At 39.2% G+C, this 24,722-nt stretch overlaps 1 protein-coding gene across 2 annotated transcripts in view; it reads right to left on the bottom strand.

Moving 5' to 3' along the window:
* The window catches only part of LOC104397745 (putative RNA-binding protein Luc7-like 2), a 30,424-nt gene that overhangs the window by 2,102 nt on the left and 3,600 nt on the right, over positions 1–24,722 (bottom strand). For both annotated transcript variants that reach the window (XM_010007754.1, XM_010007755.1), the window contains 7 exons: positions 13,885–13,983; positions 12,895–13,005; positions 12,095–12,238; positions 10,886–11,062; positions 8,556–8,647; positions 7,716–7,745; positions 6,622–6,816 (listed from right to left, as the gene is read on the bottom strand). In XM_010007754.1, coding sequence (XP_010006056.1) covers positions 6,622–6,816; positions 7,716–7,745; positions 8,556–8,647; positions 10,886–11,062; positions 12,095–12,238; positions 12,895–13,005; positions 13,885–13,980 — 845 coding nt within the window. In that variant the 5' untranslated portion in view covers positions 13,981–13,983. The remainder of the gene's footprint in view (positions 1–6,621; positions 6,817–7,715; positions 7,746–8,555; positions 8,648–10,885; positions 11,063–12,094; positions 12,239–12,894; positions 13,006–13,884; positions 13,984–24,722) is intronic.

The following is a 24,722-nucleotide window of genomic DNA, read 5'->3' as shown; positions in this document are numbered from 1 at the left end:
TCCCTACAATGTAGTGTTTTTCAAGACTTCGTATTTGCTAACACGGAAATTCACAAGCATTACTCCTATTCCACAAAGTATACGTTAAGGAAGGAAAGGAGCAACATTCCAAACCAGAAGTTAACACCAGAATTAATACAGCTGTTTCACAACTGTTTTTGCACTAAAAGTCCCCTGCAGAAGGAACAATGCTTCTGAACTAGTTGACTCAGGCTAACTCTGGAACAGGTGATGCCATCCACAGCTTTGACTCTTCATTCACCACAGTTCTGGGGAATGTAAGATGCATTCATCCAGCCCTCCCATCTCCCTACAGATGAGACTATCAGCTGACAAGAAGGAAGACTGGCTTTAGTGTCTGGCTGGGAGTACATTAGCCCTTGTCACATGAATTTGTGCAAGTGGGCTTGAGCATTCTGACACAGTAATGCAAGCTTGGGAAGACCTAGGGTTCCTACTACCTTAGGCACATTGCTGTTATTAGCAGACAGGTTCCCATTATCTCAGACATTGCTACTACTGATGCTTTGTAGACATTTGGTTGTGCTCACAGAGTGTGGACGTCTGCTCCTTAGTTTGAAGTAACATCCAAGCCATTAAGAGATTTAAATCTATCCACGTGATCATAGGGTAAATTATGATACAGATTAAAGAAATTTAGGTATTTGTAGAATTTTCTCAGACACAGCACACAATAAACATCCCTTACTTTCAGAATGAGCAAGCATCTGAGAGGCAGCAGCTTTTAATTTTACGTGAAAGTCTCTTTGGAAAATACTTTCTGAAGATGGGTAGACAGGAAAATCAGAAGGAACTGCATGTTTGCTTCAAACGATAACACCCAGCACACATTTCATAGAATCATAGAATAGTTTGGGTTGGAAGGGACCTTAAAGATCACCTAGTTCCAAGCCCCCTGCATAAGCAGGGATACCGCCCACTACACTAGGTTACTCAAAACCCCATCGAACACCTGAGGACTTCCAGGGATGAGGCATCCACAATTCCTCCGAACAACATATCCAATCTAAATCTACTGTCTTTCAGTTTGAAACCATTCCCTCTTGTCCCATCACGACATACCCTTGCAAAAAGTTGCTCCCTAGCTTTTCTGTAGGCCCCCTTCAGGTACTGGAAGGCTGCTCTAAGGTCTACCCAGTGTCTTCTCTTCTCCAGGCTGAACAAGCCCAACTCTCTCAGCCTGTCTTTGTAGAAGTGCTCCAGCCCTCTGACCATCTTTGTGACCTCCTCTGAATGAGTGGTGTCCCTCAGGGGTGAGTATTGGCACCAATGCTGTTCAACACCTTTGCTGGGAGTCACTGGCAGTGGGACTGAGCATATCTTCAGCAACTGCTGATGATACCAAGCTGCCTGGAGTAGCTAACACCCTAGATGGAAGGGATGCCATCCAGAGGGACCTTACCAGGCTTGAGAGGTGGGTCAATGTCAACCTCACAAAGTTCAATAAGACAAGTGCAAGGTCCTGCACCTGGGGTGCATTAAGAAGAGTATGTCCACCAGGTCAAGGGAGGTTCTCCTCCCTCTCTACTCTGCCCTAGAGAGACCACACCTGGAGTACTGTGTACAGTTCTGGGCTCCCCAGTTCAAGAGGGACAGGGATTTACTTGAGTCCAACAGAGGGCTGCAAGGATGATTAAGGAACTGGAACACCTGTCTAATGAGGAAAGGCTGGGAGACCTGGGGCTGATAGTCTGGAGAAGAGAGTGGATCTAATAAATGTATATAAGTATCTGAAGGGTAAGTATCAAGAAGGAAGTGCCAATCTCTTTTCAATCATGCCCTGTGATAGGATGAGGGGCAATGGATGCAAACTAGAACACAGGAAGTTCCACCTGAACATACGGAAGAACTTCTTTACTGTAAGCATTACAGAGCACTGGAACAGGCTGCCCAGAGAGGTTGTGGATTCTCCTTTTCTGGAGATTTTCAAGACCTGGCTGGATGTATTTCTGTGTGACCTGTCCTAGATTCTGTGGTGGTCCTGCTCTGGCACAGAGGTTGTACTCAATCTCCAGAGGTACTTTCTAACTCCTAGCATCCAGTGATTCTGTGAATGGCTAGAGAGCAGTCCCAAGGAAAAGAACTTGCGGGTAGTAGTAGATGAGAAGCTTGACATAAGCTACAAATGTGCGCTGCAGCCCAGAGAGCCAATTATGTCCTGGGCTGCATCAAAAGAAGAGTGGCCAGCAGTACCAGGGAGGTGATTCTGCCCCTCTGCTCTGTTGAGACCTCACCTGGAGTACTGTGTACTCTGGAACCCTCAGAAGAGGAAGGACATGGAGCTATTGGAGAGGGTCCAGAGAAGTGCCATGAAACAATCAAACAGCTGGAGCACTTCTGCTTATGAAGACAGGCTGTGGGAGTTGGGGCTGTTCAGCCTGGAGAAGAGAAGGCTCCAGGAAGACCTTATAGCAGCCTTCCAGTACCTGAAGGGGCCTACAGGAAAGCTGGGGAGGGGCTTTTCACCACAAAGGGTAACGATAGGACAAGGGTAATAGTTTTAAACTGAAAGAGGGGAGATTTAGATTAGACATCAGGAAGAAATTCTTCACCATAAGGGTGGTAAGGCACTGGAAAAGAGTTGCCTAGGGAGACTGTGGAAGCCCCCTCCCCTGGAGGCATTCAAGGCCAGGTTGGATGAGGCGTTGTATAGCCTGATCTAGCGTGAGGTGTCCCTTCTCATAGCAGGGAAGTTGGAACCTGATGATCCTTAATGTCCTTTCCAACCTTAATCCTTCTATGATTCTGTGAAATCACTCCAAGAGTTCCATGTCCTTCTTATTCTGGAGACTCCAGAGCTGGACACAGTACTCCAGGTGTGGACTCATAAGAGCACAGCAGAGGGGGAGAATCACCTCCCCTGGCCTGTTGGCCATGCTTCTTTTGATGGAGCCCAGGATACAGCTGACTGCGGGCTGCAAGCACACACTGCCAACTCACGCTAAGCTTTTCATGAACCAACAGTTTGCCTGTGATAATGTTGTTATTTAGAACAAAATGGGAAAATTACTTCCAGCAGAGGAACATCAAGAGTTTCTCCAGCAAGGAGTCTAATTGTCTATTATGCTTACATGCTGGAGCCATAATGGATGCAATCAAACAGAAAGAAAACCCCCAAAAAACAGACACATAAATAGCTTTCATAGCAGCATTTAGCAGCCTTCAATAACTGTATTTTATGGTACTTTACCCAAACCCAAAAAATCACACTGAAGGCTTTAGGTTAACATAAAATGATGCAACTCTTCCCACACAGCAACCACAACTCCATGCTTCTCTTATGGTCCTAAATCAGTGGCGCCAAGAGAGGCCACTGCTGCAGCTTTCAGCAGTCTTATCCTTGCTTCTTGTGTCACTCTGCTCTTCTGGTAGAGTTTGGCAAAAGCACCAGGTGTCCCCAGATCTGAATGTATTTGGTTATTCAAAACCAAAAGGCTATGACTCCTCCACGAAGAAGTTGTTGGAGCATGCCGCCTTTTATTTTCCAGAGTATTCTTGGCCAGAATTACTAGAATAACTGAATGCTTTGAGCTTAAGGAAGACCAGCTTGAATAAAAGTATTTCATACCAAGATTTGGAGAAGTTCCAAAGTAAAAAAGCCCACAACCAACAAAAAAACAACCTTACAAAATAGGATTTGGCAATGAGTACTTCCCTGGACTGGAAAGAGAGTTCTTAGGAGACAAGGATGATTTGTACAATTGAGCCAGCATTTCCAGGTTTATTTCAGATTCTGCATCAGTGGTACGGTATTCAACAGAAAATCTTCTCCCACCTTAATGTGAAAGGCAGCTCTAATGGTTAGAAGAGCACCTCCTAAAAGGAGGTATCATACCTGACTGTAAGTTCAATAGCTAAATGGTCCCACAGCAGCAAGATCATAGCTCTTAAGAATTAAGTCTCTTGAAAACACATTACACATACTTAAAAAGCAAAACTTTTGCTTGACCTCAGAGAAATAAGATGTATGAGCTGCTAACGATGTCACAGCCTTTTTTCTCCTCAACTTAATAGCAATGCAAAACTCAAAAAAGGGATTCATCCAACACAGGTGTGTCTCATTCCTTCAGGGCAGGAACTGACATCAGAAGAAATATTTGCAGTACTGAATATTTTAAGGTTGAAATCTCATGCCCTAAAGTATGTTGTATTTTTTAACTTATTCACACAAATCAAAGCCTGAAGGGCTTGTCCTTTTATATCATCTGTCAGAAGAACACTGACCTCATCTTCAAACCACCTTGTGTTTTTTCAATTTACCTTTAGCAGCTGAGACTGACAGGTTTACTGTCATATTGGTAGCACCGATGATCCACATAATTTCTTTGTCAACATACAGAAGACAAAGCATCATTTGCATTGTATATATATAATATTGGAGAATTCAAACAACTACAATGAGAATCCCACAACAATCAACCAGTACTTTCTCTGAAGGACTGAAATTGAATCTTGCAAAGCTGGACTTCAAAGTTGAAGAATTAAAGGCAATTTGAGCATATGCTCTACACGTTGGTTTCATCCAAGCTCACAAATGTCTTCAATCAAAGGAAGAGGTCTTTTTTAAGACTGAAAAAATACAGATTCAAAGATTTTTCTAATCTGCTATTGTGAATGCCTTGAAGAGACAGGCTCTTTAGGATAACTGTGATGACAGGCTACAATCAAGATGGAAATTGCCAAGTCCAAAATGTTGACTTTAGGACACTAAAGAAGACCCTGAAGAATTAAAAATTCCATTTAAGTTTTATCCATCTGTAACAAAAAGAAGGAAACAGAAGACTTGGACCAATCCCACATTCTATGCTCTCTTTTCCAGCACAATGGGACTGTGAGGGACCAGCCCTCCAGACCTACTTTGGGAAATGGTTTTGAAACCTCGTTGTAGCCCCTGCTCATATGCATCCCAAAAGGCCTGCCTGGAAGGACGGAAACTGCAGTAATGGCCTGCATAGATGAGATAACAATGACGATTGAGATAACCACAATGATCATGGGGTGGAGGGGGCAGAGGTCCACTCCAGCTGCTCACACATGTATGGCTCAATCACCGTACTCGTTGTGAAATCAAGATTCTAGGCCTATAAAATGGGGGGGCTGCAATGGTGGGCTTTGGGAGTTCCATCAACACTGACCATCGACACCGACCCTCCCCCACTGGCTGGACCAACGATGCTGGAACCAGGACTGGTGATTTTCCTGCTTTCTTTATCTCTCTCTTTCTCCCCCCCCCTCACCTTTTTCTTCTCATCTCCTTTTCCTGACATATATATATGCAGGTAGTTTTGTTTAGGTTGTTCAGTATTAACTCCTACTAGTGTAAATAAATGTGTTATTTGTTATAAGCAGACCTTGTGTGTCGCTGCACCTTAAGCTGATCAAGCGGTATTGGACGGTCGAGCTTTCACTCAGACCGTAACACATTCACTCTCTCTGGGAAAAGACCAGGTCTGAGAGAAGGATTTTGGGCCCAGCCACACCTGGGCTCCTCTCTGAAGGAAGTCTAGAAAGCAAGGGGGTTCAGTCCTAATCACCCTGGGCTGCCCAGTCTGAGTTGTGACACATGAAGGACTGGATCCAAACCCATTTGGGCTCCTCTATTGCAGTAGGAGCTTAGAAAGCAAGGGGGTCCAGTTCTAACCTTCTCGGGTTATTAAATCCGGGCCGTGTCAGGGACCTACCCCCTCCAGGAAGCAAACCAGCTCATTTTTAGGGCAATGAGCCCATGAGATGCTTGAACACAATCAACACATTTCTCCATCCTTGGTGATTTAAAACCTAAGATAATTTTAGTTATAAATGCTGTATGTGTGGCATTTCAAAATCAGATCTTTTCTCTTCATATGAGTCAACAGTCTGTCAGGATTTTAAGACTGGACACCCCATCCACAGTATTTGACTCAAATCTATACCATGGCAGCTGACCTGTACAAGAAAGGTATTCTGGTAATGAGCAGACCTCCCTGTCAGACGCCTCATTTGTGCAATTCCAACACCTCTAAATTATGCTACTCAACTAATATAAGTCAGCAAATCCTGAGAAGCAGACAGCAACTGAGTCACTCAAAAGCAACAGTTCCAGACTGCTCTCTGCAGTAACCCTCCGATGAATTGAGGGGGGTTGAGTCACTTTCTTTGCAAAGCAACATCTTCAGATGCAATGCAAACAGTTTCTTTTCAGGCATATCTAAACTTGTTTTTATCAGGTGCAGTACACAACTGATGGGCTGCAGTACTGGGAACAAGAGCCCAATGGAAAAAACCATGGATGACATTATGACTGCTAATACCCCTGACTTTAAACAGAGGTCAGCTATTTCCCCTTCTATACTGCAGAAAGTCGATAGTTTTATCAACTTGACATCAATGCATTATATCTGTCCTCCAAACCAGAAATAATACATAACCCTATTCTTTTTACTTTAAAAGCAAGAAATCCCTAATGCATGTCAAATCATAAATACACATAAATATGTAACTGACATCTGAGATGTTGTCGAAATCCGCTGAAATTACCAAGTGCTAACCGTAAACTTATTTTAGCGTGAAAACTCCCTCATGCATCTAGGAAAGCCCATTTATTTCCATGCCAACACCTACCTCTTTTTGGAGCTGCGCTCCCGGCTCCTCTCCCTGGAACTGTGCCGGCTTCTATGATGGCTGCGACTCCGGCTGCGGCTGTTGGAGCGGGACCTGTGGCGATGGCGCTTCTCGCGGGACTTGGAGCGGGTTCTCCTCTTTCGTTCCCGGGAGGCCGAGCGAGACCGATGCCTGCGGCGATCTCGGGACCTAGATCTAGGCACAGAAAGGACTTCAACCAGACACTGCAGTCACCTGGCTACTCTCAGTGTTCTCTGGATATTATGTGCTCTGTGCATAAGCAAATCTGTATAGAGGATGGTCTGCAGTGTTCAGAGCTATTGCACTGTCCTATCAAGGCCAAAACCAGAGGGGAGAGCAGTGTCTGAAATCCTACAAACTTCCCTGTTAATAATGCAGACAATTTTACAGCTAATTAATGACTGTATGCATGGTTACAGCATAGCCAATTCAGACTTCTGAAAGGAATTAATAATAATAATAATAATAATAAAATCTTGTATTTACCAGGCACAGCTATAGAACTTTGTGATAGTGTCACAGGCATCATGTGCCTGAACCTATGTGTTACAATGTTCTGAGAAAACAGGACTATACTCCTTCCTCATATCCCTTCCTCATAGCTGCTACAATAAAACTAGTCTGGAAGGTTCTAAACACCATACAAATTCATAATTTTCTTTCTTGCTATTTTTTTTTTTATATCACTTTGCAGTAATACTTCACTGGTGACCTCCAACCGTGTAGGTCAGGAAAGAAACGTGTACTATTGATGGGTCATTTGTTGAGTTTCAGATTTCAAAACCACAGGTTTTCACCAAAAGATACTAAGCATGAGCTTCTACTTTGAAGAAAGAGCATTTCTCTGTGTTCTAAGTGTTACTTGGGACAAAAAGTTGCGTTTTTGTGTGCCACAAAATAGACATACAAACTCAGAAGCATGGTGATAAACAGTACATAAGCATACAGAGAAGACAACCTCACAAAATGTTTTGTCTGTAAGGATGGACACCTTAAAGTAACAGCTCTAGACAAATACAACAATCCAGCCTCTGAAAGGCTGGCTTCACTTCCTTGTCTGCAGATTTATGTACCTTTTGGCATGCTTGCTGTGGGATCTGGACCTGAAACAAAAAGAAAATAGTAAATAAATTTTCATTACAGAATCTTATAAAATAAAATACAATTTAGTAGTAACAAACCAAACTAGTTGACGTCATATTGTATTACTTATTTTACTAGCAATTATTAAAGGCCTTTTGTTTGGTTTTAACAACTTTGTAACCTAGTTACTAGGAAATACATTCTACTGACAACTGTTCTGTGTTTCGTTTTTTATTTTTCATTTGAGCCCATCATACTGCAAACTCAAAAGAATATCTAATCTGTTTTTTTATCCCTCCACCTTATTTTTTGTCAGGCACCTAGTATCAGACTGCAACAGATTTGAAAGTTTACATTGTTAACCTCTGAAGCTGATATGTCAAGACAACTCAGACTCCATTCCACTCTAGCCCCATAAGGTCTGAAAGCAACTATTTCACAGAAGAATCAGAAATTACTTTCCTCAGTCATAGATGCAACTACTTACAATAAGGAAAGCATTTTAACATACAGAAAGACAATATCTAATAGATGTTAGAAACTCACATCTGTCATGTACTAAAACAAGGTAGACACCTGAAATTCTCTCATTTAAAGACCACTTGTTTGAACAGAGAGACACTTCTACATGTAGTTTTTAAAAAGGCTTTCTATGAAAACAAATCAGGCTTTAAGAGTTAGATGTGAAATTCACTCTCAATCCTTCTAAGTTTCCAAGGAACACAGAACACTGCGATTCTCCAGATTTAAAAAGTGTATGTACTACATCATAGTTTTCCCATTAAACCTAAATAGGTCATTATGCATATGCAATTAAAATAGATCCCTACCTCCTCAGTTTCTCCCTTTCTTCTCTTTCTCTCTCCTCTCTACGTTTCAGACGCTCCTGATTTCGTTTCTCCTGTTTATCAGCCACAATCCTCTAAAAGCAAAGGAATATATTCATTCAGTTACATTTCAAAATATCTCAGATGGAGGTGCTATAAAAATAATCTAAACAGTTAATATTCAGTTATTTCCCTAATGTATTTTCCATTCCCTCTCTCTTCCTCAGTGTATGTACATATAAATATATATCTGTATGTATATGTTTTTGTTGGTGGTCTTTTTCCTCCAAGAAACAGAACTTACTGCAGAAGAGTTGCAGGAAATAGATGGATGTTACACAAAGACCTGAATTATGTACAGTTATATTAAGTTTTCCACAAAGGGGAATTCAGAGCAGTAAGTCATGCCTTTACTGTGTGAGTTTCAATGATAGTGCTAGTCCTATCATATTTTGGCCACTGGGGAAAGGCAGAAAGGAATCAGAATTGGGAGAATTAGTTGTTTTATTAACTCCTTGAGCTACACTGTGACAAAGAAATCCGTAGTCTTAAAGGACTTGGTTGGGCTGATAGCTGGTTTTGAGGCTACTTGTTTTGTGTATTGTGAACATGAGACATATAATTAGAGAGGACGCTTCAGCTGACAGTCCCCAGGTTGAACTCACTACTACTGGGGACAAGGCACGCTCAGTAGAGGGCCCTCAGATGTGGAACTCACAACTGGAGATCTGGCCAAACCCAAGTCTCGCCACCTTCTGGACATGATGCAAGAAATTCAACTCTTTGTAAAGACCTTCTTCTGAGATGTGGAATTGCCCCAGCAGCATCTTGATTAGATCTCTGAGGAGAGCTCTGAGGAAGGAGGGGATAGTTATTGTTTTCTTTTTTTGTTAGCGAAGTACTTAAAAAGATTATTTTATTGATGCTTTGGGAATGTGAAATAATTATCCATGCATTTCTTTTCTAAATGGTGTAAATAATCAGCTACTTCAACCCTTTATGTCAAATTGTATCTATACTTCCTTGTACAGTATCAGTAATTTAACTACAAGCAGTTTCTTGTTCAAGTGACTCTGCGTAATGTCATGGAGGGATGAGAGGAAGCATACATGATCTATTCTAGATGTCTAAGGTTTAAGTTACAGGCAACTATATTTAGGAACCTAAATTGCCAATACAGTCAACAGAAAGAGTTGGACTTCCCAAAGGGTAAGTCACAGTACCCATGCAAGACAGCTGGAATATTATGAAATGTAAACCAAGCCAATTTACTCAAATTCAGTAGCAGCATTTTCTGCTTTCAGGGCTTCAACTCATTTAGCTATTGTTTTTAGTGACTTGAACAGTTAAATGCTCCATTGAGCATTGAACTCCATAATTTGCATATTAAGACCACAAACTGCATCAAGTGTCCAAATCCACCCTCTCGAATACCAACAGTTTAGACTATAATTCCAGTAAGTCTCTCTTCCAGCACATAATTTCTGGTCAAGATAGTGTTGTTTAGGATAATATTCCAACTGGATTAAAAATTGTCAAGCTGTAGAGATCATGCAGCCTCCTTGTAACAATTATTTTAACAGTTAGCTTCACTTCAAGATACACATCTTTTTGTATTCTGACTTTGGGTAGCTACAGTATTAAGTTGTTGGGACTTATTTATTGTCAGTTAAGCTTAAAAGCATTTAAAAATTTATTTTAAGAAAACTTATTTAATTGTTGGTAACTATAGAATGGAAGTCACCCTCTAATCTTTTTCTCAACAGGTTGTTTGAGCTCCAAGCATTTCTGTACATCTTTTTTGAAAATCTTGCCAGGTGTTATCATCCTCCTTACATACACATACCAAAAATGAGGATTTCAACACCAGTCCTATTAATATTTTATCCTAATTGAAGAAATAAATACAATTCACTTAGTCCTGCTACATATTCTTGTATTTTCAAGGTCTCATTACTTCAGCCAGTTGATTGGCTAAAGATAATAAAGTTAATTTGGCTCTTATGTCTGCTAAATATGTTTCAACATGACTGTCACTCAAAATACAGTTCTCAATTTTACAAGTGGAATCTGGCGCTTTGTTCCCAAGATGCATTACTTCGAATGTGTGCTTCAATATACCTCAGTGCAAAAGAGGTCATCTTATCAAGTGATCAAGATAACTGAAACTAAATTAGAATGTTTAGTGTTTTGTAGACTAACAAAATCCCAAAAATTGAAGCAATACGAAAAAAATCCACACCTAGAAAGATACACTTCATTAAGGTTGCCTGGCAATTAATTACATAAGAGTACACGTATACACACACACAAAAAAAATAAGAATGATTTACCCTGAGTTCCTCAAGTTTCTCTCGTATTTCAATAAATCCTAAATGCAGTTTTCCTCCAAAATGATCGGCCAGTCGTCGGTCATTGTCATGAAGACCAAGATAAGCTGAGCACACTTCACAAACCCGTAGCTTCTGCTGCTGAAAGCTGGAGGCAGGCATAGAGTTCCTGTATACTTCCTAGAAGAAAAAAATTGCTAGCTCTTACTTCTCAATGCATAGAAAAACAAAAGTAACACTTTACCACAAAGATATACTAGAAATTGATAACTGATTTCAACATAACACCATCATATGCTTTAAATAATTCACACTATTCGTAGATCAACTGTCTCATTAAGATACAAGGCAGATTCCTTATTTTGAAGGACACTCAAAAGCAGGACAAAAGCAATTGGTTTTGCAAATTAAACAAAGTGAGGTGGTTATTACTTTTAATTAATATCATGCTACTTTTCCATATGCAACAAGGAATATACATGTTAACACTACAATTACCATGTCAGTGTATTAGGAAAATATTACGCCAGTTTTACTTCTGAACAGTAGTAGCTTTCCAAGCATGTAGTTGCCTGGATTTTAAACACTTATTAAACAAGTTATCATAGCAAAAAATTATCTAGACACTCAGAGGACAGACAAGCAAGCAATCCCTCTGGTACCATGAAAAAAACTGCAGATGCTTGTTTCTTTATATTTACGTATCTTGGTGAAATAAGACACGGAAAAGTTCTTGGTGAGTTCTGCCACCTCAGCATTACAACAAGGATCATTTTGACTTGCCTCATACACAAGCTGTTGCCTAATTATCTTTAAATGAAGACAATGGTTCACTTTACTGAAGCTTTCCAGTATGAGCCATACCAGGACATCATGAGGCACGATAGGGTTGCCACAGCAAGAGCTGTGGGACCCAACACGGTGAGTCAGTCACACAAATACAACTGTAGTGGCCACAGATACAACTGGTCAATTCAGTTCAACTAAAATAAATGCATCATCTGCTGAAGTATCATTTTAATAGTACAGGAGTGTATTTAAGGAAGAAACTTTAACTGTACAGGATGTTGCCAAGCAAATTCTTTCATTTCATATGAAGCAATTCATTAAGGAAGTGTCAGTAGATAAAAGATCTTGCATTATACAGATGCCAATCAATTTAATTTTGGACCCTGCCCTTTCCACCCCCCAAGCTTTAAACAATCAACTTACTTCTGCTTCTCTCTTCTTTACCCGAGCCTTCTCCACTTCATCCATTACTTTTTGAGATTCTTCCACATTCCCATCAGCTCCAAGCTGTTCTACTTTGGCCAGCAGTTTCCCAATTTCTTCATTCAATTCATGAACTCTTTCAGCCTTTAAAGACAGGGAAAGACTTAATGCAGGAAATGCTTTTAATTGTGGAAAACAATCTGAATTACAACCAAGTTATTATATATACAAGATAGGTAGGAGAGAATTAAAATAAACATGCAGAGGTAACTTCTCCAGATAAAAGTGAAACAGAAGTTGCCTCACATAAAAACACACAGAGAAAGGCTGAGTTACCAAGGTCTATGTACCAACTCCAGAGCAGGATTTTCTTCAGAAACTTCAAGTAATTCACATTGTTGTCTATACCACATAGTCTTGCAAAATTAACATTTGTACAACCATTCCTCCTAGTATGTGCATATATGTGCAGAAAAATGATAAAAGTTTTTTCAGTTAGAAGATGTAGAGAAAAGCACATAAAATTCTGTTTACTTTATGGGTGAAGTTTTGAACAAAAAGCTAAAAATTACTAACATTTGCATGACATGGTATGACAGAGTCAGGTTTCCTGAGCTAAAAGTATCAGAGGTCTCCTCCCTATGTTGTCCTCTCTATGCTTTAAAGGCACTTTTGGGAATAGTGAAAATGTCTTATTTTTTTCCCCTCCTCAGTATGTATTTTCAGACTGTCAAAGCCTTAAGTTGGCTCCTTAGAAAAACACTTTCAAAGAAACTTCAGTAACTATTTTACATGCTTACTTTGGCTGCAACTTCAGCACTGATCTCTTCTTGGGTTTCTGCTAGTCTTTTCTTAGCCACTTCTGTTCTCCTGTCACAGTCTGCAATAAATGACTGCAGGTGGTCCATTGCCTAAAACATCAGTAAAAACACTGATTAGTGCTGTCAAGAACATGAGTATTTCATTAGCCTTAATGCTTTCCAGATTTATTAAGATTGAACTTTTATAAATTTTTATCAGTGAACCTTTGTAAAACACTAATCCAGCAGTTTATGGTGACTAATGACATATATTAACGCACAACATTTTAAAAACCATAATCTACGTGATGTCATAGTTATAAGTATTTGCAGAAATTTGAAAGTGTGCCGTCTGAAGTCTTCTCTATGAAGTGAGCATTTCTAACATGCATTAAAATTCTTCAAAGGATATGCAGGTTCACTTCACCCAGCCAACACATGCAATACCATAACTTTTTTCACTAGGATTTTAAGCTACTAAGCATATTAAAACCATCCCTCCAAACAACAAAAAACCCAAACCTTTTTGTTCTAGTGAAGACTAAATTCCCAGCTGGGAGTTTGAAACTGTTACTCCTACTACAGGGTGCTGAGACATAGCATATGATTTGTTATCCCAAGTACAAAATTACTTTCTTCAGTAAGCACAGAATTAAGCATAGACTGTCTTCAAAGCATACACAGTCTTAACATTTGGTTGCCACCTGATAACACTAGGATAGCATCTAGGTTTATGATAATTTGTTCTGTGGAAGGCTGTTAAAAATTCTACCTAGAGATGACTACCAATACAGATTAAATACTCTCATATACTCATGAAGAGGCACGTATCTTTTCTGTAAGTGCACAAGGGCTTCTTTCCCCTTTCTATAAAATTACTTTCCAAGATATTTCCTTCTTTGTGCACCAAAACTCAACTTTCGTTGCTCAGTTTATTCACCTAGGTACGCAAATTATCCTTTATCTCCACTATTGAGACAATATACATACATCAAGCTCAAAGAAGAAATCTTGATCTTTGGATGCTATTTCATAGTCTGCCCTTAATGCCAGGTCATGAACCTTCAGACACTCTCCAAGGTCCATTCTCTGAAAAGAGACAGAGGGAAAGTGGTGTAACTTTTCAGAAGTGTTACAAGAAAAGAAGTTAGCATGAATTTCTTTAGCATTCAAATATTCTGAAGCAAATCACCTGTCCTGTGGGAATAAAAGGACAGTTTAATAAAGCTATAAGACAATACCACATCTTTAATAAACATGCATGATTCAGGAAATAATAAAAGCAGACAAATAGTTTATCTTTTTATGGTGGCTGTCTGCATTACAGAGTATCACTAATATCCTGCAAAAATACTGTTTTACTGGCAGTTCAAAAAAGGGACTGAAGTATTGAATTAAAACAGCTCAGGAGAACCAAGTTCCCTGCAAGTAAGTGGCAACTGAATGATCCAATGCTTGATCTGAACTGTCTGCACACTCTATATGTGTTCCAGTTATATTCACCACCTGAAATAGCTATAACCACAGTGCTGCTGTAACTTCTGCTTAAAAACTGGAGCACTTCAAGCAAGATAGCCAAAAATCAAATATCGGCAAAACATCTTGCAGATGGGTGAAGATGAGCTGACTGTTGGACTATGCTCAAGAGTCAATGACGAAAAAGTACAGGAATTTTACTTGTAACCTAACTGCTCTAGAATGGGCAGAAAGGGAGTATTAACTTAAGGTAAGCAGACTGCACCACTAATCTTGCATACACCACCGACTGCCCAGATTCTTACCAGGTAACAAAAACTGGTTTAAAATTGAAATTTGCATGCCACATAGCATGAGAAATTCTAATTCAATCTGCTCCCTGAAAGTTTTTCAAAAAACCAAACTTAAACAACCAATACCCCAAAACCAACTTGTAATGAAAAAGTAATTCAATAAAACCAAGGCACCCTCTCTGCAAATGCATAGGCTGTATTATCATCGTATCATGTATTATCACTGTGTCATGTATTATCATTGAAAGGGATTATTATTTGCACCATTCAAAACCAGCTGTCTCTGTTAAGTCTGCTCTTGGCACTGCTCTCTTAATATTAACAAAAATTAATCCTTTCTTAACACTGAAAGCACATAACAGAAGCTGAACTCTGATGGAAAAAGCTGTTACTGTTGTAGTTTAATAACAGCTTTAGAAACAAAACAAAAATAATTTAAATAACTTGTGCTGTGAATTTTGTCAATAAAAGATAAGTCAAACTGCTGCAAGTCACTTGGTATGAACCAAATGAGAGCTTTTTTTTTTAAATCAACTAAGTACTTGCACTTAAATAGCAATTCAAGCCTCAAGTATAGTTAAAAAAACAAACATCAATTGCTTTTATCTTCTTAAATAATCAGTTAGATGTTCAAACAAATATATTAAAGTAATATTTACAGTTGTTGCTGGTTTATTTAAAATGGTAGAGAGAGAAAAAACAGTTAAAATACAGAATTTTGAACTTGAAAGTTTTACATCAACTGTGGTTATTAAAATACCCTTCAGGCACCATAAATCTGTTTTCTGGAAAACATCTGATTCCAGTGCTGAAGAAAAAGATTAACTTTTTCTTTTTACAACTACACAGGACTTCAGCAATTTGCGAACTAACGCAAATTCACAGACCTTGAAGCTGAACAATGTATTACAGATATCTATTTTAAAGTAATTGGATGCTGACATTATTAAAATTGCAGCATTCTTTCAGGAAAGTACTTCCGTACTAGGAAAGAGATACAAAAGAACATTTTAAAATTATCTTAATATTAGACATTGAAAAATATTCCTAAAATTGTGAAAATCTTGTCTTTATCCATATTTAAAACATAGCCCCATACTAGCTACTACAAAGAAAATTAACCCTATCCCAGTCAAACAAGGACAATGTTGATCCATCACTTCCACTTGAGAACGTATTTAAGGTTAAACTGTAAAACTCAAGGCCAATCCAGTTCTAAGTGAAGAACTCCAGTTCTAAATGCATAGATAAGGCTAGTGACATTTTTAACAGACAGAATGATAAAAAGCATGAAACACATCCACCATAGCATCAGAAAAATACTATTTTGATATACAATCTACACTGACTTTCAATAAATGCATGAAATAAACTTCCATCATTCTCTTCCACCATGTGAATTCTGTTCACTTTACTTGTTTTATGCTTCTTTTCCCTCTATTCCGGTTGGATTTGTCCTCCTCAAGACAGCATGTTATGATTTCTTTTTCTTTTACTGGAAATTGTAAATCCATAGCCTGAAAGGATTGTAATTGCTCTGAGACAGCGTTATTACTGAAAATTGTTTTGGCTGCTCTTTATTGCACGGACATGTTGGCCTGGGCAGCTGAACACAACCTGGATACTGACTAGGTAAAACATTTCTTAGCAAAGCAAACACAGGGAATTTTCAGTACTGTACCTTTACCCAACTTGTCAGGCAGCCACACAAACAAATATGCTGCCAATATGTAGGGCACCAATGCAGTAATGGATTTGAGCATCTAGAATCACTTACAGTATCAAGATGCCACTTCAGAAAATCCTAAATAACTTCAGTAGTATCAGTGGCAATTTTGGGGGATGAGGAGGGTGTTGGGGAGAATTTATTTTTGTTAGATTTCTCAAAGAGAAGTCAGAAAATTTTGGCTCCCCTTCCTCTTTGATCCAATGGAATGCAACCACCTAAATACATGTCTTAACAGACAGGGAGTGAGAACAAGCAGGTACAAGAGAAAAGGTTTCTTTTTCATTAGATTTTCTGCTAAAGAAATTCTAGCATTGTTGGAACTGCTTTTTAACAGAGCCTGTACTAGTCTTGGCTAATCCCTTGAAAACACCTTAGCAGAAATATTGCTACTAAATGTCTGTCTTAAGAGTTCTATTAGCAAACAACAACGTGAAGAGGCATCCAAAAAATACAACTAAAAACCAAAGGAAACCACATTTAAAACTCTTAAGACAGTTTGCGTATTATATGCAAAATCAGGCTAAAAAGCACTTTGGCTGGTATAAATGGTGCAACATTAGTCAAAGACAATCCTTGGGATGATTCATTACTGTCAAAGGTCTATGCTGGATGAGGACTGGCAAGGACCTAAGTAAATACAATGGCATCTTGTATTATAATTTGAATCACATAGCTGCAAAGTAGATGGACAGAAGACGGAAAATGACAGAAGATACAGTAAGACACATTATTTTCCACATGTCCACCTTGCAATTTGATGCCAAGATGTGCCCTCCCCCAGATGCAAAGAACATGTATGGACCGTCAGCCATTTAAAGACCATTCACATTTGAAACAGAAAACAGACTATAAGGGAGACTAATGTTCAGACATTGAGGTACTAATGAAGGCTTAAAAAGAACACAAACTGTTTTTCAGTGTTGATACACTGACTTTTAGCCAGTCTTAAACTAAACTTAAAGGGATTTACAGAAGAGTCCTGCTGAGTAAAGGCAAATAAAGAAAGGTAAGAACATCCAAGTCCCCAGGCTAGATGTCACTAAAATTTACTGAATATGGGCAGCCATACTTTGTGGCTGTTTGCAGTTACTGCACTTTTACTGAAGATTAAAACCAGAAAACGCCCTACATATTCACAGAATCATTCTGGTTGGAAAAGACATTTAAGATCATCAAGTCCAACCATTAACCTAACTCTGTCAAGCCCAATGCTAAACCATATTCCTAAGCAACACGTCTACTAATCTTTTAAACAGCTCCAGGGATGGAGATTCAACCACCTCCCTGGGTAGCCTATTTCAGTGTTTGAAAATCCTTTTAGTGAAGAAGTTTTTTCTAATATCCAATCTAAACCTCCCATGGTGCAACTAGAGACCTCCTTTCAGGCAGTTGCTCCCTCAGCCTCCTCTCCTCCAGGCTAAACAACCCCAGTTCCTTCCAATCTTGTCTTATGCTCTAGACACTTCACAAGCTTTGATGCCCTTCTCTTGACTTGATCTAGCACCTCAGTGTCCTTCTGAGGGGTCCAGAACTGAACACAGCACGCAAGGTGCAGCTGCACCAGTCGGTGCTAAGGACAGGGGGACAATCACTTCCTTAGTCCTGCTGATCATATTATTTCTGGTATGAACCAGGATGCTGTTGGCCTTCTTGGCCACCCAGGCACACTGCTCGCTCATATTCAGTTGGTGGTCGATCAACACTCCCAGGACCTTCCACTCTGACAGCTTGTCAGCCTCTCTTCCCCAAGATGTAGCGTTGCCTGGGGTTCTGATGACCCAAGTGCTGGACCCAACACTTGGCCTTGAACTTCATAAAATTGGCCTTTGCCCATCTATGCAGCCTGTTCAGGTCCCTCTGTAGAGCTTTCCTACCCTCAGGCAGGTTGCACTCCTGCCCATCTTGTCATCTGCAAACTTACTGAGGGTGCACCTGATCCCCTCATTCAGATAATTGATAAAGATATTAAACAGAACACTGAGAAACCCCAACACTGAGCCTTCGTGAACACCACCTGTGACTGGCTGCAAGCTGAACTTTTAGCTCCATTCACAATTCTTTGGGCCTAGACAGCCAGCCAGGTTTTTACCCAGCAAAGAGTACACCAGTCTAGGCCATATGTAGCCAGTTTCTCTGGGAGAATGCTGTGGGAAACAGTGTTGAAGGCTTTACTAACATCCACCCACAGCCCTTCCCTCATCAATTAGAAGACGACTATGACCTCATCCTCAGAAGCTCATAGTCTTCTATGACCTTGTCACAGAAGAAGATTCAGTTGGGCAAGCAGGACCTGCCTTTCATGAACCCATGCTGACTGGGGGCCTGATCACCTGGTTGTCCTGCATATGCCGCATAATGGTACTCAAGATCATCTGCTCCATAACCTTCTTCAGCACCAAGGTCAGACTAACAGGCCTGTAGTTGCCTGGATCCTCCTTCTGGCCCTTCTTGTAGATGTGGGTCACATTTGCCAATCTCCAGTCTACCAAGGGTTATCCAGGACTGCTGGATGGAAATGTTGGCTTGGTGAGCACTTCTGCCAGCTCCCTCAATACCTTTCGGTGTAACCCATACGGCCCCAGTGACTTGTGTGTATCTATGTGGTGCAGCAGGTTGGTAACCACCTCCCCATGCATTATTTGGGCTTTGATCTGTTCCCCATCCCTGTCTTTGAGCTCAGGGGACTAGGTATCCAGCAAACAACTAGTCCTACTAATAAAGACAGAGGTGAAGAAGGCATTAAGTACCTCAGCCTTTTCCTCATCCTTGATCACTGTTTCCCCTGTATTCAGGAAAGGATAGAGACTCTCCCTAGTCCTCATTTTGTTGCTAATACATTTGTAGAAACATTTCTTATCTTTGACAGCTGCAGCCAGATTAATTTCAAGCTGGGCTTTGGACCTTCTAATTTTCTTCCTGCACAGCCCCACCACATCTTTGTAGGCCTCCCAAGTGGCCTGTCCCTTCTTCCAAAGGCCATAAGCTTTCCTTTTTTCCCTGAACTGCAACTAGATATCTCTATTCAACCAGGCCAATCTTCTTCCCTCAGTCCAGAGAATCTTTCTTACAAGTTACAACAATTGCTGAAAATAGTATAGGCAACCACACACAGTGCAGGACATAAGGAAACCTTTTGCTATTGCTGAGCTCTGCTTAAGAAGCCAGTGCCTTCTACTAATAACTTGCTAACCATCTTCTATAATACTTCTTTTATTCCTCAGTGTTAGATAGGAAATTAAAGTTACTTGATTTCCCAGAACTGAGGTTTAGACAGTTGGTCTTTCACTTCAAACCACCTCATATTTTAGAAATAATTTTTGTCATTCTATACACAAAATGGATAGAATGCCTTTGGTATTAATACAGATATATGGAATATATATATTTAGTTTAACAATTATGCATATCTCTGTTTGAATCAATTAGGTACCAAAAATAAGAGAAACTTACGAGTTATGTTATTAGTTAACTATGAACAGAAAAGGAAGAGTTGGCCAAGGGCTTACGCAATAAAGAATTTGAAGAGTTTATCTGCAAAATAAATGTGCGTTCAGAGTGGCTGACATTAATAACTGAAGCAGAGATGTGAACCTCTGATGTGATGCTATTGCTGGAACATGAAATTAAGAAGGCTTTTTTTTCAGATCTTGAGCTACTTACCGCAAAATTTCCATTTTGGCACTTTTACAACTACTACATATTCCTTTGACATCAGAGATTCAGTTTATTGAATGTACTCTATATGGAGTGCAACAAGAGCACAGAAAAAACAAAGCTACTTAAAACACAGAGGGCTGATGATGAGCCAAGTGTGACATAGTAGCACAAACTATCAATGCTTCTAAAAACTGCATGCACCCTTGATAGGTTTTGAAGAAGATACTCTTGGCAGTGTTTATGTACAAAATTCTTTCTAGCAATAGATACACATACACAAGCAGTTCACATTCAGCAAGAGAAGGGTTTTTTGTTTGCTTTGAAAGATCGGACATGACTGGAAACATATATTGGGGGACTCTGTCAAACTGTCAAGGCAACTACAGGGATCTGTATAAGAACACCCATGCTACTGATAAGAAGCTGCAGGCTGACTGTGTTGAGATCTTCCTTATTATGGAACTCACTTTTCATTTGCATGAACAGTTTTGTTTCTGACAGATTTCTAGAATTGTGATAAAGTCTGCTCTTTCTTGTAGGCAACACACGTTGAGAAAGGAAGGCTTTAGGATGATATAATAATGTGTGATTTAAGTCCTTGGACTCCACTAATGGGGTTAACTTTTGCAGGCCTTCACTAGCGTGAAAGAAGTGCTGAGCTAGAAAGAGGCAGAAACTAAGTTCTTAAAAGTCCTTAGCAACCACTGAAAATTCCAGGTATCTTCAGAAGCATAATACTTCTTTAAAGATGTTTCTCCATATAACTACATTTTCACTTCTGAAGACTTCAAGTCCTTCGAATAGATCTTTGCTGGAAGACAAAGCTAGCAGCAGTCTTATTTTTACATATTTCAGTTTACACAGTATGCGGTCTTACAGCCTGACTATTTAATATATTAACATAGAAGTTAGACAACCATAGAGAGAGGGGAAAAAAAACCCAATGAAACAAAACTTAACCTAGATAAATTAAACCAACTAAAACTGAATAAGGCACAATCAGTTCACTTTCCTGGCACTGGTCAAAGAAATTAAGACTACATTTCAAGACACGGACATGATCACTTGCTGGAACAACAGCATTTACAATTCATCGCCACTGGGCTGAAGGGTACAAATTGATTTAGCTTATACAAGCCTAATTTAATTTGATTTGCAAACCCGAAGCAGTTCACATGATCAAATGAGTCCTGAACTGAAAAGCTGGTACCTTAAAGCAGAATGCCTGCTTTTTTAACACTACATTAAATAACTGCACCAGCACACCTGGTTTCAAGCATGGTAACAGTTCCACTGAGCCAACAGGAATGCTGGCAAAGAAATCAACTCCAGATTAAAATACCTAACTAAAACCTATTTGCAGATGTGTGAACTATCCAAACTTCTCTTCCTAGTAAAAGAAGATCTAGACAGTGCAGTCAGTGAGCTTAAGTGGATTCAGCCCACCCTGAGAGGGATATCCAGTGGCAGGTGAGCTGAATCTTTTTATAGGCTGCCTAGATCCCTTCTGACTCCTGTTCAAGCCTCAACACCTAGCTCTTCAGCTGAAGCCTAAATTTAGATGTCTTAATCTGGAGCTGAATTCCACCTCCAATAAGCTTAAAGTTAATCACGTATTAGAGAATATCGCTAAACCAAGGCCTCAATCAATATGGTTTTAGTCAGCAAGAGTCCTGAAGAGCTTAGAGCAATAAATTCATGAGTGCCTGAAGATGTGCTTAACTGCAGGACAGAGCTAACAGTTCACTTTGAAGTCTGTATAAACAAAAAAAGAAGTAACCATTCCTCAACAAATACCCATAAATACAAATACAGGCAAAGTTAATCCACTGACTAGAAAGGAGTTTCTCAACCATAGTTTGCAAGACTACATACAGTATTTCTGACATTTTTTCTACGAGGAAGCACAATCATGCTACCAAGACAGCTAGCTTGCTGCAGAAGTGTTGAACTGCTCGAGCTCTTCAAAGATATCAGGTTACTAGAAACATTCAGCTCATTACTACTTTTAAACTTAAAGGCATTTGCTTTAAATATTCCCACCTCTCATTTTCATTAGTAGTCAGCTATTCATTCTGAAACATGAAAGGATACAGCACATACATTCTTATACACTTTGTAAAACCCTCCTAAGCCAGCAGAGTCTACATCCAGAGAATGCTACTTAATAGGTTTGTACTATTACAGGGGAATCATCTGACTCCTACACCTGCAGCTTCAGTTTTAATCTCATAACAGAAAAATAAACATGAACATTTTTGTGATGCTGAGGAAAAGTAACTTAAAAAACATGGTTTTGGAATAAAAAAAACACCAAACAAACACAAAACACAAGCCTGATCATCAGCAACTACTAAGGTCAAAAAAGCTGAAGTGTGTTAACCCTTTAAAACCAAGAAAAAACAAAATACTAAATTTAAATGGTAGGTTATTCAACGTTTCCCAGTAGCCAGGGTTTAATTGTTCTACTAATATCTCATTATAAACTTCTCAACTTGAAATGAATAAGAAAACTCTTAAACCACTGACCTGTGCACATGAACCACTGCCAAGTGATCATTACGAAAAAGCAGAGGACTAAACATGAAAAAATGTCAGTTAAAAGTTAGAGCTATTGTGAGAGGCAGTCAAAAGCAAGTTCTGAACACTGCGCTATAACCTTGAATACAAAGTAATTACTGTGATCTTCCCAATTGTTTTTTTCTGTGCCTCCATCAAGCTTCAAAACATATTTCAAATAAAAAGATAATCACAGAGCACAGAAGATTTGTAATTATAATTCAATAAATTGAAAGAGTATGCTATAATTTTATCTTTGTTTACATTTTTGCTGTTGGGACTCACTATTCTACCTATGTCTTCCAGGTAGACCATTACTTACATTGCTCTTAGGAGGAGAATCCAAATACACACTCTTCCTGTCTCTCCCCAAAATTACACAAAATAATCTCCTGCAGGCACTAAGACACCTCTGACTGGGTCACTTAGAACTTTCAGGCATACAAAATCAGAAAATTAGTAGCACAAAAAAATTTTAAATGTCAAAATACAGTTAATTATTATAGCTTCACACTAAGGAAAATATTTAGGGTTCCTTTAAAGACCTTAAGTTCCTTTAAACACAAAGTAGTCTGAGGAAGCAAGACACAGAGAAGTGCAAAAAAAAGCTCAAAAAAGCAGGAGGCTGTGCATTGCTGCCAACCTAGACAATGGAAGTTTCCTAGTAAAACACAAAACTTTACTAATATGTATGGATGCTTTTATCCTGAAATGTTTCTAATGTTAACCAAATGACAAACCTGATAAAGCAAACTTTGAGAACATACCTACTGCAAGCATTCCAAAGAAGTCTAGAAATAACAAAAGACTTCACACAGCATTCTTAAAAACAAGCACAGACTTCATCTAACAAGAGATAATAAATGCAGAAACATGGATAACAAAGAGAAAGTCTTCAATCTTCTAAGAAAAGTATACATGCACTACATTTACCAATACTTACTGGAGTCTGGGGAACAGGATTTTACTGTCAAGGGAAATTAATTCCTTGGCAGAGATTTTGGCATTTGGTCATGAAGGAGAAGAACACACTAAATTAACAAAGCCTACTCATATGAGTCATTTTGTTTGTCTTGCACTATTTGTGAATGTCTTCCTTGAGTGCTCTTGAAAGAGTGGGTGGATTGGAATAGCATAGAAGTCTCCATTTTGCAGGGGGGGGAACAGCAATATGCAGTTCCCAAGATTTGCAATTATCTTGTGAAATAAAAAAATGACAATTCACATCCAGCATTTTACTGATAATCTTGTCAAAAAAGAGATTTAACCTCATAAAACATCCCCAGAAAATTTACTCTTTCAGAAGCATAAGATTCTGGATTTGAAAGAATATTTTCAAAAATTTTAAGAAGACACTTAATTTTTGTTACCCACAGATCTTCAGCACAAAGATGCATGAAGTTTTTCTATCAAAACTCTGAAGAATATTTCACAATAATTTCCAAATAGTTAGTAAACTGTTTAGTCACACTTCATGCTTCTTGCCCTTTCTAAAACTGCTATTGCAACAGAAGGTCCATTTCTTCAGATACATGACTAGGTAAACAGCAGAACATTATGTGGGTCAGATAAAGCCTGTCCATTTCTACTACTCCCACTAAAATAATTAAATCAGGCACCGTTTTTCATGGACCTAGAATTATATTGTGGAACACATTTTGTCATCTGATGACTAATTGCATTATGAGGAAGAAAAAAAAAGATATTCACTGAGTAAGTTGTTCAGCTTATTACTCAAAGAGAAGAAGCAGCAGAACTCACTATAATACACATTCAGTGAAGACAAACAAACTAGTTAAACAGGCCCAATCTACCTGTTTGGTCTACACCATAAGAGGCATTATTGCATGACACCAATAACTCCTATAGATCTAAGATGAATGTTTCTTACCTGCTAAAGACAGCCATTCTAGAAATCTTTGCTTACAGAAATTAGACCACGATGGAAACCTGTCAAATTAATCTTTTAACAGTAGCTTCTTGTGGGTTGTGACCAATGGTTTTGTAGGTTTTTATAGCATACTGTCATATCTTACCATGAGCTCCACCAAAACAGTTGGACAGTGTAACAGATCAAAGAAGAGGAACACATTTTCCTTTCCCCTCCCCCCCCC

The sequence above is a fragment of the Chaetura pelagica genome, unplaced genomic scaffold, assembly GCF_000747805.2.
Source record: "Chaetura pelagica isolate M959 unplaced genomic scaffold, ChaPel_1.0 scaffold752, whole genome shotgun sequence".
NCBI classification, from domain to species: Eukaryota; Metazoa; Chordata; class Aves; order Apodiformes; family Apodidae; genus Chaetura; species Chaetura pelagica.
Note: the sequence above shows the minus strand (reverse complement) of the source record. Positions and strands in the feature narration are given on the sequence as shown.